The sequence below is a fragment of the Paramormyrops kingsleyae genome, chromosome 24 (genome assembly GCF_048594095.1).
Source record: "Paramormyrops kingsleyae isolate MSU_618 chromosome 24, PKINGS_0.4, whole genome shotgun sequence".
Lineage (NCBI taxonomy): Eukaryota > Metazoa > Chordata > Actinopteri > Osteoglossiformes > Mormyridae > Paramormyrops > Paramormyrops kingsleyae.
Window position 1 is genome coordinate 13,802,388 of NC_132820.1, and position 17,461 is coordinate 13,819,848.

At 41.0% G+C, this 17,461-nt stretch overlaps 1 protein-coding gene across 1 annotated transcript in view; it reads left to right on the plus strand.

Annotated features, from left to right (window-relative positions):
• The window catches only part of LOC140582482 (NLR family CARD domain-containing protein 3-like), a 35,797-nt gene that overhangs the window by 9,926 nt on the left and 8,410 nt on the right, over window positions 1-17,461 (plus strand). The window contains exons 4-6 of the mRNA XM_072706896.1: window positions 9,898-10,071; window positions 13,775-13,948; window positions 15,768-15,941. Of these exons, the coding sequence (XP_072562997.1) occupies window positions 9,898-10,071; window positions 13,775-13,948; window positions 15,768-15,941 (522 nt within the window). The remainder of the gene's footprint in view (window positions 1-9,897; window positions 10,072-13,774; window positions 13,949-15,767; window positions 15,942-17,461) is intronic.

The following is a 17,461-nucleotide window of genomic DNA, read 5'->3' on the forward strand; positions in this document are numbered from 1 at the left end:
GAAATGCGCGCCTATCAATAAAAAAGACATGATGTATTTATACTACTATTTCATTTGAAATCGTATCAGTTATTGTTAATATTGTATAGGTTTACATTATGAGTAACATTACAGTAATGGAACTTCAGGGAGCATTACATTACTTAGCAACATATGATAGGTGACTTCTGAATTGTGTCGCATCTGTTAGCCTCTGTAATTACAGTATTAACAGTATTTCAATTCTTTTCAGAAAACACTTCATTGTCTAATACTCGGTCGTGAGATATTTTAGACCACGTTTTATGACCTTGAAAATGTACGTATGCATTTTCTCCGTCGTCAATACGTTGCTAATAAGCCTGCCTGCTTTTGTTGGCTGCAGTGGTATTGGACTTTCTTTACAGCGTTGATTTAAACTCCTCATAACCTTGCGTAATCAGCATGCAGTCTTCCTCCGTGAAACATAGAGATCGCGCTATGCGTCAAACGGTGCCTTGCGTTGCCGAACATGCTCTACATATGTGAACGCGCACAAACTCCAATGCAGTTAACCCTTTCAGGCTCAAATTGAGTTTTTGTTGCTAAAGGACAACCAAGACCTGCAGTGGTACTTTTGAGTAAAAAAAACTCATAAATTATGTATCTGGGGTAATAAGGTAGTTAGTTTTTAACTGTTGCAAATCAGCAACGCCTGCCTTGAGAGGGTTAACACCGATTTAACTAACCAACTTCTTAACTGGCGTCGTAGTACAGCATTTATTATGTCCGTAGATAAGATCGATTAGAATGTACACACACACACCACGCATATGACCTGTACAAAATGCATGCATGAGAAATCATGGTAATGTATTCATGTACATGTATGTCAGGGTTACCCTATGCCACACAGCAAATGTGCCAGTGTTAAATTAACACTGCATGGTGTCTATATGTGACCACAACATTCAGTGTTACCTTTAACACTTTTCAGTGTGCAGTGAGTGTTGTTTTTAAAGTGTTAATATTTATTAACTCTTATAGTGTTCAATTTACAACCTAGAGTGTTGTCAAAGAGTCTCCACCTCCACATATCTGCCCCATTTTAATATGCGAACAAGACATCATGAGGATCTGAAGAGCCATCTCAGATTTACCCACCATCATGAGAAAGACTCTGACCAAACAGGACCTTACAGCTTTTTCTTATTTTTTATTAAAGTTTTGCTGTCTTGAAGATTAGAGAGCTGGGAGCATGTTGTTGTCACAGAAAAAACTCGAAGATGTACAGAACGTGTCTCCAGATTGGTGTTTATAAATTAATAGTGTGGGAGTATGTTTGACTGCCAGTCCTGCCTTTGGATGATTAACATATGTGGGAAAAGTGTTAGGACAGTTGTGATACCCTTTTCTGTGCAGCTCCTGGTACCACCCACTCCACTGTAGACCAATGGTGCTGGATGTATATTTGCATAGCATAACAGTACTGTTTTTGACTTAATAGATTTTTTTTTAATCCACCACGATTGTGATGAATAAGGCAAGAGAATAAAAACCACCAAAATGGCTCTTGCGTTCCAGCCAAGGACCAGGTGGGGAGATTTACCTAGAGAAGGCATTGGCTGGGAGTAATTTGCTATGGAAAACCAATCATTTTGTTTCTTTTATAAGTCTGCTCTTTCCAGGAAGATCATTTGGATCTTCTGTATCTTTACAAATGAGATTACTTCAGGGATATAAGAAAACACTGCCCACATCATTTAACATACAACAGACACCTCAAAAATACAGATAATGAAATGTGGTAAAGACTAATATCAGTGCCATACCAGCCTTGATCGTGGTGGGATTCTAAAAATTAAGCTTAATGAAAATCTTAATATTAAATGAACAAAGTGATTTGATTTGTTCTTTTATCGCAAGTTGTGGTCTAAAACCAATGAGGCCACCACCCATTATATCTGCTTTAGCAGAAATATTATGGTGCCCTTCCTCTCTGAGCCTTCTGCAGCAAGTGTTATGCAAATTGAGGACAAAAAATACTGAATTCTGAATTGCAAATTTTATTCACCAATAAAAAGTGATTCACTTTAAATGGGTTTCTACAAAATATGTTAAAGCATTAAAACTAGGACAAAATTCTCAACTAACACTAGGACTACAAAAAACAGAAATATGTACAAATACAAGTACATTTTGACCCATTGCACCAAGGTCCAACCACATTTTAGGCGCACAAAAAGGTAAAATTGTGCACCTAGCACTTTTAGGGTGCACAAAAAAAATAGTGCACCTAGCACTTTTTAGGTGCACAAATTTGTGTGCGCCTGCATTTTTCAAAGGACAAGCCCTGTGTTACTGGTCAATTAAAAAAATACATGGGTGTATTGGATGGTTGCTGCAAATACTGTGGTGACTATAGGAGAGGTTCTGAAATGACTAAGCTGGCAAGCTTTAACAGACATAATATACTTCTACATCAACATGATCATTTGAACATCATTTTCCTTGACGGCCCAAGACTTTTGCACAGTACTGTGTGTATATTGTACAAGTCTGTGTGGATTTTAGGAGAGTAAAACAAACTGCAGTGGAAACATTTACACAGTTGTTCACTGAAAAATGAATGAGTGCTTTAAAGGGCTGTGCATTGTGTTAGAACTGACCCATGTTGATAATGACCTCACTGGCTCTTGAGAAACAATATTTAACTAAATTAAATACTAAGGTAATACAAGTCTGCTCTATTCTGTATTTTTCCTTAATATGCAATGAAATGTGAGAAATGTCTGCATGCTCAGACACTGAAAGACTGGCAAATCAACATTCACTTTCCAGCCCATTGGAGTCTGCTCTTACCTTGACATTCCAGCAGTTCCTAGTCACCTAATTGGACAGGTAGAAGATTATTTTCTGCTTGTTCAACAGTCGTTTGATAAATAGCTAATAAATTCTGGAAGATCTGAAATGTCAAAGTATTATTCTTCTCAATTATAAATTTGGCACTAGTGATTTTCCTTTGGCTGATGAAGTTAAAACCTTGTGGGGAGGGGGGGGGGGGGGTCACCAAAAGTCCACTAAGTAGGAAACACTCTGAAAAAGGCATCAATGTATAGGTAGGCCAGGTCAAACATGCAAAAAAGACCAACTAACTGGTCAACCAAAAAGCATCAACCAGAAAATACAGGAAGGTATCAATGAACAAACAGGGCAGGTCAAACCTGCAACAAATGAGCAAATGGCCAAGAACACTGATAGCTTAACAGGAAAAGTGGAGTTTGTGCCAAAGCAACCGCCAACTTTTGAGGGAACACTGCCATTTAGTATTCATTTAGCTGATTAGCTCAGGCGGCATGGTGAGAGCTTTGTGGTGGTGTGGATCTTGGACCTCAGTGAAAATAGCGTAGCCTTCAGATAGATGTCCCATTCATTCAGCTGCTCATTTACAATTTTCGTGAGAGCTCTAAAATGTAAATAAATAAATACATTTTTAAAAATTGTTGTTATTTGTCCCTATACATAGTTCCACTTTCTGGTGCATAGGAACAAGTATTTCATTTTAGGTCCTTTTGTGTAATACTGTTTTTTTTAAGGAACTACAAACAAGGAACTTTGTGAAACTGATATTGCAGTTAGCTTACGCACCAACAAGAACTATGCTACAAGACGTCACTCACATCTCATATCAGACACAGGGTTAGTTGATCAGATTATCAACTGGAGTTCCTGAAGGGACTAAAAAGGTTCAGTTCCTCTGGTGCGCCCACAACATTTGACATGTAATACATGTATAACTGAGTATGTGACATATAAATATTCTAACAGTAATAAGTACCTTTAGATGTTATCATTTGTTTTTTCATTCAAGGCATATGTTTGGGGATGATATGCCACTGTGACGCTCCTTCATATGCAGAGCATTTCACAAATACAGTGGTACCTCAGTTCTCGAACTCACTAGAACTCGAATTTCTTGAAAGTCGAACAAACCAGTTTGACCTAGAACTCGATCTGAATATCAGAAGTCGAACCGTGAACGCTGACCTAATATAAATTGTACGCGCCAGGAAATGAGTCATACTACAATGCAATTCTTACTTGAATGCCTTCTTCAGACTGGACGATTAACCAAATAAAGCAGGGCAATATTACAGTAACTAACAATAAATAAACCACTAACTTACGTGTACTATTAGAGCATTTATGTCATTTATTTAAACTTTATTTTACCCGGTAAATTAACTGAAAACCATTTCTCACTGCTTTACGTGATATTCGGGAGAAATAGAAAATTACGCCACTGCTGCCAACTCCTCAGCAAGGAAAATCGCTATTGGTTGTCCTAAAAGTCGCTAGAAGTCGCTAAATAACGCCATCGCCTAATTTGCATGATGTGCATGTAATTATAATGGACTCTGTAGGAGAGAGGAATAATGTCGTGGGAGAGACAAAAGGTGGTTAAAAACCACCCTAAATACGTTTAGAACTGCAAATGAACTCTCTTCTGTCGATTCTTGTTTTTTTATATCATAATTCCAACCCTCCTCCTATATCCGGGCTTGGGACCGGCAAAAGTGACCCCAAAGAGACACTCTGGCGGAATTACTTATTCTTAAAAACTGTCATTTAATTGTTTACTTGGCGGAGTTTTTGGCAATAAGCCAGGGCAGGATCAGCCAGTGGTGGCTTCGCGCATGCGTAGTTCATTTGCAGTCTGGACGCGGAAAGGTAAACATCTCCTGCTCTGACTGCAGCTGGGCGGGGCTGCTGCGTGAGAACTGTCCGCCTGTGAATGCTTTGGGACGGGAGGGGAGCCCACGGCAGCACCCGCTGCTCGGTGAGGAGAGTAAGAACGATACGTGCAAAAGTCCAAAAGTCTCCAATAACACTAGAAAAAGGCGCTAGATTTGTCGCTAGTTGCTTTTTTGAAAACGAGTCGCCAGAGAGGTCTAAAAACTCGCTATATATAGCAACAAAGTCGCTAAATTGGCAACACTGGATTACGCATCGGAACTGCCAGGGATACAAACGTCATGCGTGTAACTAAATTCTTCAGCCAATAAGGGCAAAGGTGTGTCGTCACGGAGGCGGTTCCAGTTTGTGCAGCCGGGTGAGAGGTCGCAATGCATCTCACCGTAATGCATTGCGTCAGGATCAGAATACGTCAAGAGTGTCCAGCTGCAGACGCCTGTAGAGTGGAGCTCCACCGGAAATACGTCATCTCCACAGGAAATACGTGATTTTAAGGGGCGTAAAGTGGAGCTCCACAGGAAACACGTGACATGGAATTATTTTTACATGCCTGTGTTGACCAGCGGGGCCTCCGGGTTAATTCTGTCTGTTATGAGAAAGATTAAATTACTGGCACATGAGTGTGTTGATTGATTTTTTTTTTTATTTAATTCTGTTTGTTGTTGCTGTCTAAATAAATTTAGCAGTTGATTGAATATAATTGTTACATGTTGATCATCATTTATACAACACATACAGGGCTGCATATAACTGGTACGCAAGTACGCATTCACCTTTAAAAGCGATACGTGCGGCAATCGATTGCTGTGACAGTGTAAATGCGTACGTATTTTATGTGCATTTGCGCTGATAAGGCAAGACCAATATATATATTAGTAATGTGTATGGAAAGTAACATAATAGCAATTGCGTATGTATGGCATGTTTATAACTGCTCATCTTATGACCAATATATATATTCCACAAACTAGATCAGACCAGATATATATATATATGTGTATATATATATATAATAATTTCTCTAGCGTATAAATGAACAAAAACATACTTTTTGAGAATTTTACAACTGAAATTGCGCTGTAACACACAGTTTGGTCACGTGTTTCCTGTGGAGCTCCACTTTACGCCCCTTAAAATCATGTATTTCCTGTGGAGGTGACGTATTTCCGGTGGAGCTCCACTCTACAGGCGTCTGCAGCTGGACCCTTCTCGAATACGTTGCTTTAAGCCAGCGCTGTAAGCAAGTTGAACGCACCCAATGACCGGACTGGGGAAACAAACTGAAACGCAGACTTAATACAGCAGGGCTTGTCCTTTGAAAAATGCAGGCGCACACAAATTTGTGCACCCTAAAAGTGCTAGGTGCACAATTTTATCCCACACGAGGTTAACGAGGGGGCGTGGCACACGGAAGGAGCGGACGATCGGGGCAGGACAGGGGTAATGTTGGGATAAGATCTTTATCGGTTTGGAAGCCATTAAGAAAACAATGCTCTTCTTGTTTTATCCTGTTCATTTTGTGCTTAAATGCTTAAAAAAAACTTATTTAGGTGTAATTTTGGGGGGCCGGGAACCAATTAATTGGTTTTCCATTATTTCTTATGGGAAAAATTCGATCAGATCTCGAACTTTTTAGGATTCGAACGGATTAAGTTTGAGAACCGAGGTACCACTGTACTTTGGTTGAGCCTCATGAAGATAAAAGTAATTAATAATATATCATTAATAATATATAGATATAGATATAGTTTGAGACAACTGGTCAAATATATTCCCATTAACCATCAAACTTACTTCATTTACAAATTCTCTACCCTAACCTGAAAGAATTCCTTTTAGTCCTTTAGGACTCTCCATGGCGGTATGTAAATGTGCACAGACGTCTGGTAACTTCAGCAGCAGACTTGGTTTTCCTGGGGAAGGCCTCAGCCCACTTTGAAAAGTAGTCTGTTGCTGTTAATATGTACTGGAATCCATCTGCTGTTTTTGGAAGCGGTCCAGTTATATTAATCCCAATAAGTTCCCAGACCTCAGACACCTATCAAAGCAATAGCATGTATCAATGGATATAGGTCATACATTACCTGACTGCTATTGATATGATGTTGTGGAAGTGTTTACCTTAATACACTGCAGTGGTTGCACATCAGCCAGAGGTTTTCCAACTTTTTGGCAACTATCACATTCCAAAACCTTCAAACAAAACACACATTTTAAACATGATTATGATACAGTATGTTGCTCACGTAATTATTTTCAGGGACAAATACATACCCAGGAACATATGGCCATTCTTGTCTTTATTATCCCAGTATGTCCCCCAATTGGGGACGAATGAAACTCCTCAAACAGCCTTTCTTGCTTCCTGTTTCTCCTAAACCACCCATCTGTTACCGAAGAGGAGTTCTCCATCTACATAAAAAAATATAAAAAACCATTTAATGTCAGTGTTAATAGAAAAGAAACATAACACTAACTTTTGTTACCATAATACTAACCTTTCATCTTGAACCTTGACGCGTATCTCCGCAGATTTTGTCTTTGGGATTTATCATATCCCGAAGGATATTTTCCCGAAGACATATAGTCAAAGATGTCACTCCTCTTCTTTTCCATAACTAAAATATGCGTAGTTTTTTTGCTTGCTAGCACATATACAAAAAGTCGACATAATGTAAATTTTATAAAGTGTTTCAAAACATCAATCGATCGATATATGCCTTAATTATAGTAAGCAAAAGTCCAACGAACGCCACATGCAGTGAGTTAACCCTAACCCAGTTCTACTTTTTCTTGCAAAAATCTCACAATTAGCATGCAATAACAGATGATTTTATTTTACTTTTAAAACCATGTAGTTGTAAGCTGGTGGGATTAAAACAAATTAATTTATAAAATGAGTAAAGCTATGCTGATGTGTGTATGTTTGGTGTATCACGGCAGGTTTTTGGGTTAAATTAACTTGCTGGACAACATGGATGGGGAATGTCAAAATGTGACCTTCAAGCATTGTTAAAGAGCTGCATAATCGTTTACGCGTCTTGATTACACTTCACAGCTTCAGTTATGGCAAAAAACACTTTTCAACTATGTAAAATTAATTGAGCTGTACTTGGGGATCTACTAACCATGCTCTCACTTAGCTGCTAATCATCGAGAAAGACGTGGCGGTAGGACGAATTTATGGGCATGCAGCCACAAAAACTGAAATGGCCGTGCGAGTGTGCAGTAGCCTTTGGTAGGTTTTGATAGGTAGGATCTTTTTTTTTTTTTTTTAGGTAGGTAGGATCAAATGACAGAACACGCGCGATCGGACCAAATTACAATGATCTCGCAACCACACACGTGAATACACACATACACACACACACACATGCATACACACGTAACAATGACTGTTGTTAAAAATTTTTTATTGAAATTGAATACTACACAGTACTATTAGCAATGTATATGTTGTGTATATGGCTGTGTCTTAAAATGTTTTCTTTTCCAGGTTGGACAGCTGTAATCTCACGGAGAAATGCTGTGAGGTGCTGGCTTCAGCTCTTAGAACAAACTCCTCACACCTGAGAGAGCTGGACCTGAGTGACAATGACCTGCAGGATTCAGGAGTGAAGTTGCTCTCTGCTGGACTGGGGGATTCCCAGTGTAAACTGGGTATACTGAGGTCAGTATTACTGGGTATACCACACTGTAAACTGGAGATACTGAGGTCATTATTACTGGGTATTCCACATTGTAAACAAGAGATCAGATCTGAGGTCAGACCTATTTGACAGTTCAAATACTAAACTGGTACTTTAATACAAAGTATGACAGGTGCAAGGCAAGTCAGACAAGCGAACTGCTGCACTCACACCATTTCATTCCCACTAGGCATGTATAGATTTCATCTTTTATTTGGTTTTTATGCTTTTTGTTTTTCAGAAAAGTGGATATTATGCTCTGGTGCCAGTTTTATTTTAAAATTGTTATATTCCCTTAGTTTTGTTCTGCTGTGTACTAGAGTCGATACATGGGCTGGAATTTTCACAGCAGAGGAACATTTCCTCAGGTGTAATTACACCAAATAAAATACACTTTTATCTTGGGTACCTGCTGCATGGGCACCTTCTTGTGTCACATCAGCCGCCTGTCAGCTATGAGAGAGGAATCACTCCTGTAATCAGTTCTCACTGTACTGTACAGATCTGTGTGGACCACAGCATTTAAAATGTTCATGTGCTAAGGTCTCAAACAGAATTACTGTAAGTTGTGTTGCATCCATATATTTTGTTCCAATTGACATCTAACTTAATAATTTCTTCAGTTTTAATACAAAACAAGCCAGACATCAGCAGGGTGGAATGAGAACTAACACAGCCTGACAGGCCTGCAATAGCTGCTGGGGATGTTCACATCTCCTCCTTTCAGAGTTACTAGTCGGTTTAGGGACACCTGGCAGAATGATGGCTGACAACTGCAGTGGAAACTGTTTCATTGGTCTGAATATGTTACAGGAGGATTCACATGTAATAATCACATTGCTTAAAATCATAAATCTGCATTTATTGAAATGTAACCTTCTATTTATGTAAAGGCTGAAATGAAAACATACAATGTCAGCTGCATTTGTCTGGAGAAGAAGGGGAACTTTTTCTAGAAAATTACTTAAAAAGCTTTAGGTCAGCCACAGTTGCAGTGGGGGTGTCTATGCCTTTGACAGCCACTGTACACATACTGTATTCACCTGCTGCCAGTGATTTCACAGCCAGAACATGGCAGACCCTGTACCCCCCCTCTCCTTGGGGGGATCGTCAGTGACTCTCCTAGACAGTCAGATGGGGGTGATTCCCAGCTCTGTTCTGATCATGGTTCAGGATGTGAAGGTTAATCTTCCCAAGGTTAGTCCCCTCTGGTGGGTAAGGAGGCAGGAGACACAGGGTTGCAGTGGACACCCCCAAAGGGGCAGTGTTTATTTTAGGGGTGAAGGGGGTACATTTATAAGAGGCAGCTTAAGGGCAGCCAGAGTGTGGATGCTATAGCTCCTTGCTCACGCGGCTGGGCCTGGCTCCTTGGCCGCTGGCTGAGCAGGCGGGAGGCGGCAGTCCCTTCTGGGTGGTTATCCTGCAGGCGGTCTGTGTTCAGAGAGAGACGACAAGCAGGCTGCTCACCTGAAATTTTGTGATTTCCTGTCTATAGGCTGTCAGGCTGTAGAGTCACAGAAGAAGGCTGTTCTTCCCTGGCTTCAGCTCTGAGGTCAAACCCCTCACACCTGAGAGAGCTGGATCTGAGCTACAATCACCCGGGAGACTCAGGAATGAAGCTGCTCTCTGCTGTACTGGAGGATCCCAGCTCTAAACTGGAGAAAGTGAAGTGAGTACAGTATATGCTTTTTATATCCATCCATATATCCATCTTCCAGCTGCTTATCCTGGACAGGGAGTCTAGATCATATCCCATACAGTAGGCTATAGGGTGGAAGGGAGGGTGACACCCCAGGCGGGATGCTGGTTTGTCACAGGTCACACGCTGACACACACCACAGGTAATTTAGAGACACCGATTAGCCAAAATGCACATTTATGTGAGGAAACTGTAGCACACAGAGAAAAGACATGGAACATGGAGAAAACTCCCCTCACAGCAGAGAAACAGTAGGATTCAAACCCCAAACCCAGGAGGTGCTGCCCACTGACTCACTGTGCTGTTTTTGCAGGGACCATATTATTTTAAATATCTGTTAGTTTAGGCCAGTTAGGCTTAATCCCTGCCAGTTAAGTGGTGTCAAAGCTTTTTTCCTGGTAATCACTTGTTTGATTTCATAATTAGTACAATTTTGACATAAAACAAGCCATGCATTAGATAGGTTGGACTGAGAAGCAACACAGCCTGACAGGCCTGCATTAGCTGTTGGGGATGGTCACATCTCCTCCTTTCAGAGTTACTAATCAGTTGGGGGAAACCTGTACAGTTATGCAATGAAAAGTATAATGATTTGAGGTAAGATTAACAGACTCAGTCAGTCAGCAAATGACTGCAGTAAATAAAAGTTCCCTCTCACCTCTCCTCTCATCTCAAATTACCCAGAGGCACAGATCTCTGCACACTGTACTTTACTTCAAAACTTCAGCCGTGCTGTTTCTTATATTGGAAATCAATGCTTGTTCTGTTGTTTCCTTTTCCAGGCTGAACAGCTGTAAATTGAGTTGGGAATCCTGCATAGTGCTGGCCTCTGTCCTCAGCTCAAACTCACACCTGAGGGAGCTGGACCTGAGGGACAATGAACTGCTGGATTTAATAGAGAATCGCCACCCAGGGTGTAAAAGGCGGATGCCGCAGTCAGCATTACTGGGTTTTACACGCTGCAAACTGGACGTACTGAGGTCAGTGTTACTGGGTATTCCACACTGTAAACTGGAGATTCTGAGGTCAGTATTACTTGGTATTCCACACTCTAACTAATAAGATAAGGACAGTCATTTTTGATACTCCATAGAATGGCTCAATCAGTAAATCATTTGATCCTGAATTCAAGCTGTCCTAGTATGGCCTGTGCCAATAACTCAGTACTATAAAGCATTTCACATCAAAGAAGTGGAAGCTATTTTATTCATCTAAATATTGTCAATGGAGGATTCACATATAACGTTTACATACTATTTTCACAAACATTGTTAATAGTACAGAGTACCACTAAAGATGTGCAAGCTGTATATTTGGTTGTGTTTTAAAATGTTTTCTTTTCCAGGTTGTACAACTGTAATCTCACAGAGAAATGCTGTGAGGCGCTGGCTTCAGCTCTCAGATCAAACTCCTCACACCTGAGAGAGCTGGACCTGAGTGACAATGACCTGCAGGATTCAGGAGTGAAGTTGCTCTCAGCTGAACTGGCGAATCCACACTGTAAACTGGAGATACTGAGGTCAGTGTTGTTTAACTGTTCAAATACTAAACTGGTACTTTAATGCAAAGTGTGACGGCTGCAAGGCAAATCAGCCAAGCGAACCAGTGCACTCACACCATTTCATTCCCACTAAGCAGGCACAGATTTTGTGATGGCCGGCAAGTTCAGAGGAGGCAGACCCAGTAATGCGCTAGCGAACAGGTTTAATAAGCAATCCGGGAATGAACACAGCCAAAGGGGAAATCCAAAATCGTAGTCGGAGGGCAGGCAAGAGGTCGGTGTCCGGGAGAGTCAGTCCTACGAGGAGAGACGGGACAGGACGACGGTGGGAAGGGAGGAATGAAGTGGATGGGGTAGCAGGGCAGGACGGAGCAGGCAGGCAGGGTAGACAGGAGAAGGCAGGTCGATGGAGCAGACCTGACAGGCAGGACAGCAGGGCAGGACACAGCAGGTAGGGCAATCGGGGAGAACAAAGTACAGAGAATCGCTCGGTAAGGGAGATTAGAAATAAGGGCAACAATATTTTGCACTGAGCTTCTGGGCTCGTTAGCTTAAGAAGTGGAGTAATTAGCTGACAGTTGTCTGCAGGTGCTTGGTCCCGCCTGTGTGGGCGTGACAGATTTCAGCTTTTTATTTTTTTTATAATTTTTTTTGCAGAAAAGAGGATATTACACTATGATACCAGTTTTATTTTAATATTGTGATACTTAATATTGTTCTGCTGTGTAGTAGAGTAAATACATGGGCTGGACCTTTCACACTTTCACAGCAGAGGAACCTAAATTACATTTCCTCAGGTGGAATTACACCCAGTAAAATACTCTTTTATCTTGGGTACCTGCTGCATGGGCCCCTTCCTGTGTCACATCAGCCGCCTGTCAGCTATGAGAGAGGAATCACTCCTGTAATCAGCTCTCACTGTACTGTACAGATCTTTGTGGACCACAGCGTTTAAAATGTTCATGTGCTAAGGCCTCAAACAGAATTACTGTAAGTGGTGTTGCATCCATATATTTTGTTCCAATTGACATTTAACTTAATAATTTCTTCAGTTTTAATACAAAACAAGCCAGACATCAGCAGGGTGGAAGGAGAACTAACACAGCCTGACAGGCCTGCATTGGCTGCTGGGGATGTTCACATCTCCTCCTTTCAGAGATACTAGTCAGTTTGGGGAAACCTGGCAGAATGATGGCTGATGACTGTAGTGGAAACTGTTTCATTGGTCTGAATATGTTACAGGAGGATTCACAGATAATTTACACATAATATTTTCGCATGCATTGTTTATGGTACATAGTAATTACTGGTATTCCACACTGTAAACTGGGGATACTGAGATTAGTATTACTGGGTATTCCACACTGTAAACTGGGGATACTGAGGTCAGTATTACTGGGTATTCCACACTCTTCACCAGCATCCAGCGTTTTCACAACAAGACCATGGGAGACTCTGTACACCCCTCTCCTTGAGGAGATCCTCGGTGATTTCCCAGCTTTGATCTCTTCATGGTTCTTGATGTTATTCTTTCCCAGACTGGTCTCCTTGCCCTTGACATCCCTACCAGTCCTCATCCTCACTGCCATCAGGGTTTGCTTGGCACAGCACTGTGGATGAGGGAGGATGGTGGTAGACAGGAGGAGACTGAGGCTGCTGCCTGACCTCAGATCTGGGCTCACATACCATGAAACCATGAATTTGTTTGTACTTTTACTGTAATTTCAGCTTCAAAACACAATTCCAGTTGTTTCAGGCAGTGTGCAGTTTTATTGTAGTGTGGTATGAGTTTAAGGACATACAGGCAGCGATGGGTGACTGGACTGAAGCCTCAGTGAGGCAGACTTTATTAATAAATACAAATGACAGCAGGAAGAGGAAAGTTTGGGGCAGCTGGTGGCAGTCAGCGGTGTACCATCATGATGATGGTTTAGTTTGGAAATGAAATGCTCATTTATGGCCGTTAATTCACTGACTTCAGGAATGTCAGATTAAAAGGTGAGCTTCAGTGAGTCATGTAGGATCACTGTGTTAGAGTTATATCTTTGCAGACGAGCAGCCGCTAAACCTCTGAGAGTCGACCATTGCTGCTGGTCTCTACCTCACTTTATACAGTTACTTACATTTAAATAGATGGCTGTAGAAAACAATATTTTGATTTCCTTTCTGCAGGCTGGCAGGCTGTAGAGTCACAGAAGAAGGCTGCTCTTCCCTGGCTTCAGCTCTGAGGTCAAACCCCTCACACCTGAGAGAGCTGGATCTGAGCAACAATCACCCAGGAGACTCAGGAGTGAAGCTGCTCTCTGCTGTACTTGAGGATCCCAGCTGTAAACTGGAGAAGCTGAAGTCAGTATAGAATATGCATTTTACAAAAAACAAACTGCAATCAGCAGTTATATAATAAACAAACACAAACAGCTTCTGTTTTCTTCTCCTACTTCCTTATATCCCACAATCTTATCAGCCCTTGATCTATGTTAGAAATAATTAAGCAGTGAAGCAGGAAACATCCATTCAACCATATAATCCTTGCAGAACATTTGTATGGGTTAGCAAAGTTCATGGTACTATTACAGTTAAACATGCTGACGTTAACATATGTTATGCATAAAAATATAATGGACACCAATCAGAATTGCGATGGTTGTTAAAATGATTTTTAGTAAATTAATTGTTGTTAAGTGGATTTAAATGTGTTTAATTTTTTTAAGGGTGAACCAGTGTGAACTCAATGAGAAATGCTGTGAGGTGCTGGCTTCAACTTTAAGATCGAACTCCTCACCTCTGACAGAGCTGGACCTGAGTGACAATGACCTGCAGGATTCAGGAGTGAAGCTGCTCTCTGCTGGACTGGGGGATTCACACTGTAACGTGGAGATACTGAGGTCAGGATTATTGGGTATTCCGCACTGTAAACTGGAGATACTGAGGTCACTATTACTGGGTATTACACACTGTAAACTGGGGATACTGAGGTCAGTATTACTGGGAATTCCACACTGTAAACTGGACATGCTGAGGTCAGTATTACTGGGTATTCCACACTTTTAACTGGGGATACTGAGATCAGTATTACTGGATACACCACACTGTAAACTGGAGATACTGAGGTCAGAATTACTGGGTATTCCACACTGTAAACTGGGGATACTGTGGTCAGAATTACTGGTATTCCACACTGTAAACTGGGGATACTGAGGTCAGACTAACTGGTATTCCACACTGTAAACTGGGGATACTGAGGTCAGAATTACTGGTATTCCACACTGTAAACTGGGGATACTGAGGTCAGACTAACTGGTATTCCACACTGTAAACTGGGGATACTGAGGTCAATATTACTGGGTATTCCACACTATAAAATGGAGATACTGAGGTCAGTATTACTGGGTATTCCACACTCTTCACCAGCATCCAGCGTTTTCACAACAAGACCATGGGAGACTCTGTACACCCCTCTCCTTGAAGAGATCCTCCGTGATTTCCCAGCTTTGATCTCTTCATGGTTCTTGATGTTATTCTTTCCCAGACTGGTCTCCTTGCCCTTGGCATCCCTACCAGGCCTCATCCTCACTGCCATCAGGGTTTGCTTGGCACAGCACTGTGGATGAGGGAGGATGGTGGTAGACAGGAGGAGACTGAGGCTGCTGCCTGACCTCAGATCTGGGCTCACATACCATGAATCCATGAATTTGTTTGTACTTTCACTGTAATTTAAGTTTCAAAACACAATTCCAGTTTTTTCAGGCAGTGTGCAGTTTCATTGTAGTGTGGTATGAGTTTAAGGACATACAGGCAGCGATCGGCGACTGGACTGAAGCCTCTGTGAGGCAGACTTTATTAATAAATAAAAATGACAGCAGGAAGAGGAAAGTTTGGGGCAGCTGGTGGCAGTCAGCGGTGTACCATCATGATGATGGTTTAGTTTGGAAATGAAATGCTCATTTATGGCCGTTAATTCGCAGTGACTTCAGGAACGTCAGACTAAAAGGTGAGCTTCAGTGAGTCATGTAGGATCACTGTGTTACAGTTATATCTTTGCAGACAAGCAGCCACTAAACCCCTGAGAGCCGACCATTGCTGCTGGTCTCTACCTCACTTTATACAGTTACTTACATGCAAATAGATGGCTGTAGAAAACAATATTTTGATTTCCTTTCTGCAGGCTGGCAGGCTGTAGAGTCACAGAAGAAGGCTGCTCTTCCCTGGCTTCAGCTCTGAGGTCAAACCCCTCACACCTGAGAGAGCTGGATCTGAGCAACAATCACCCAGGAGACTCAGGAGTGAAGCTGCTCTCTGCTGTACTTGAAGATCCCAGCTGTAAACTGGAGAAGCTGAAGTCAGTATAGAATATGCATTTTACAAAAAACAAACTGCAATCAGCAGTTATATAATAAACAAACACAAACAGCTTCTGTTTTCTTCTCCTACTTCCTTATATCCCACAATCTTATCTGCCCTTGATCTATGTTAGAAATAATTAAGCAGTGAAGCAGGAAACATCCATTCAACCATATAATCCTTGCAGAACATTTGTATGGGTTAGCAAAGTTCATGGTACTATTACAGTTAAACATGCTGACGTTAACATATGTTATGCATAAAAATATAATGGACACCAATCAGAATTGCGATGGTTGTTAAAATGATTTTTAGTAAATTAATTGTTGTTAAGTGGATTTAAATGTGTTTAATTTTTTTAAGGGTGAACCAGTGTGAACTCAATGAGAAATGCTGTGAGGTGCTGGCTTCAACTTTAAGATCGAACTCCTCACCTCTGACAGAGCTGGACCTGAGTGACAATGACCTGCAGGATTCAGGAGTGAAGCTGCTCTCTGCTGGACTGGGGGATTCACACTGTAACGTGGAGATACTGAGGTCAGTATTATTGGGTATTCCGCACTGTAAACTGGAGATACTGAGGTCACTATTATTGGGTATTACACACTGTAAACTGGGGATACTGAGGCCAGTACAACTGGGTATTTAATGTTGTAAACTGTAATTTAGGGCTGTCAAGATATCAGATTTTCACCACACGATTATTGTGGCCAAAAGAAGTAATGCCATTATTGTGATATCTGTAGAAACTTTGAACAAAACAATTATAATGATGCAGAAACCAGTCAGATTCATCTTCAAATTTGTTTATTGTGTGTCTTCTCTCTTTTTTGGCAAATGAGATACATTCAAAACACGAGTGTAGTGAGCTGGAGAGTCTGTAACCATGATTGTATAGAAGCACATGTAAAGAACAATTACACCCCCTAGTGGATGATGGAGGGATAACCAGGGCTAAAGACCCCTTTTGCACTTACTGTTGATTGGCATATCCTGCAAACTGGGGTTTCTAAGACCCCGTCTTTTTCACAAAATCCTGTAGTGACACCATTCATTTTTATTTTTATTCTAAGTGTTATTTACTTTTTCCATTTTATATCTGATCCCACTGATCTGGGGTGAAATTAATATGGCTACAACAAATGCAAAATAGGCCAAACTTCATGTATCTGTTCAGAGTGAACCAAAGCTATAAGTGACTAAAATACTTGAGTAAAATACTGGATTGCAGCAGTTTAAGCTGATAGAAATATAAGGTAATATTTAAGATACAGGATGTTTAGGTAATAATGTTGATCAAAAAACTGGAAATAGACAACCGGAGCAAACACTTAAAATAACAAGCAATGGAGATCATGTGATTTCCGGTCCCACAGAGGATGTTTTGGAAACATCTTAACACTTAATGGCAGAATCAGAATGGTATGTACTGGAAACCTTTTAATATAAATGACCAAAATAGACACCATTATAACTGAAGATTTACTTACATTTATTTGCTATTATTTGCAAGGAGAG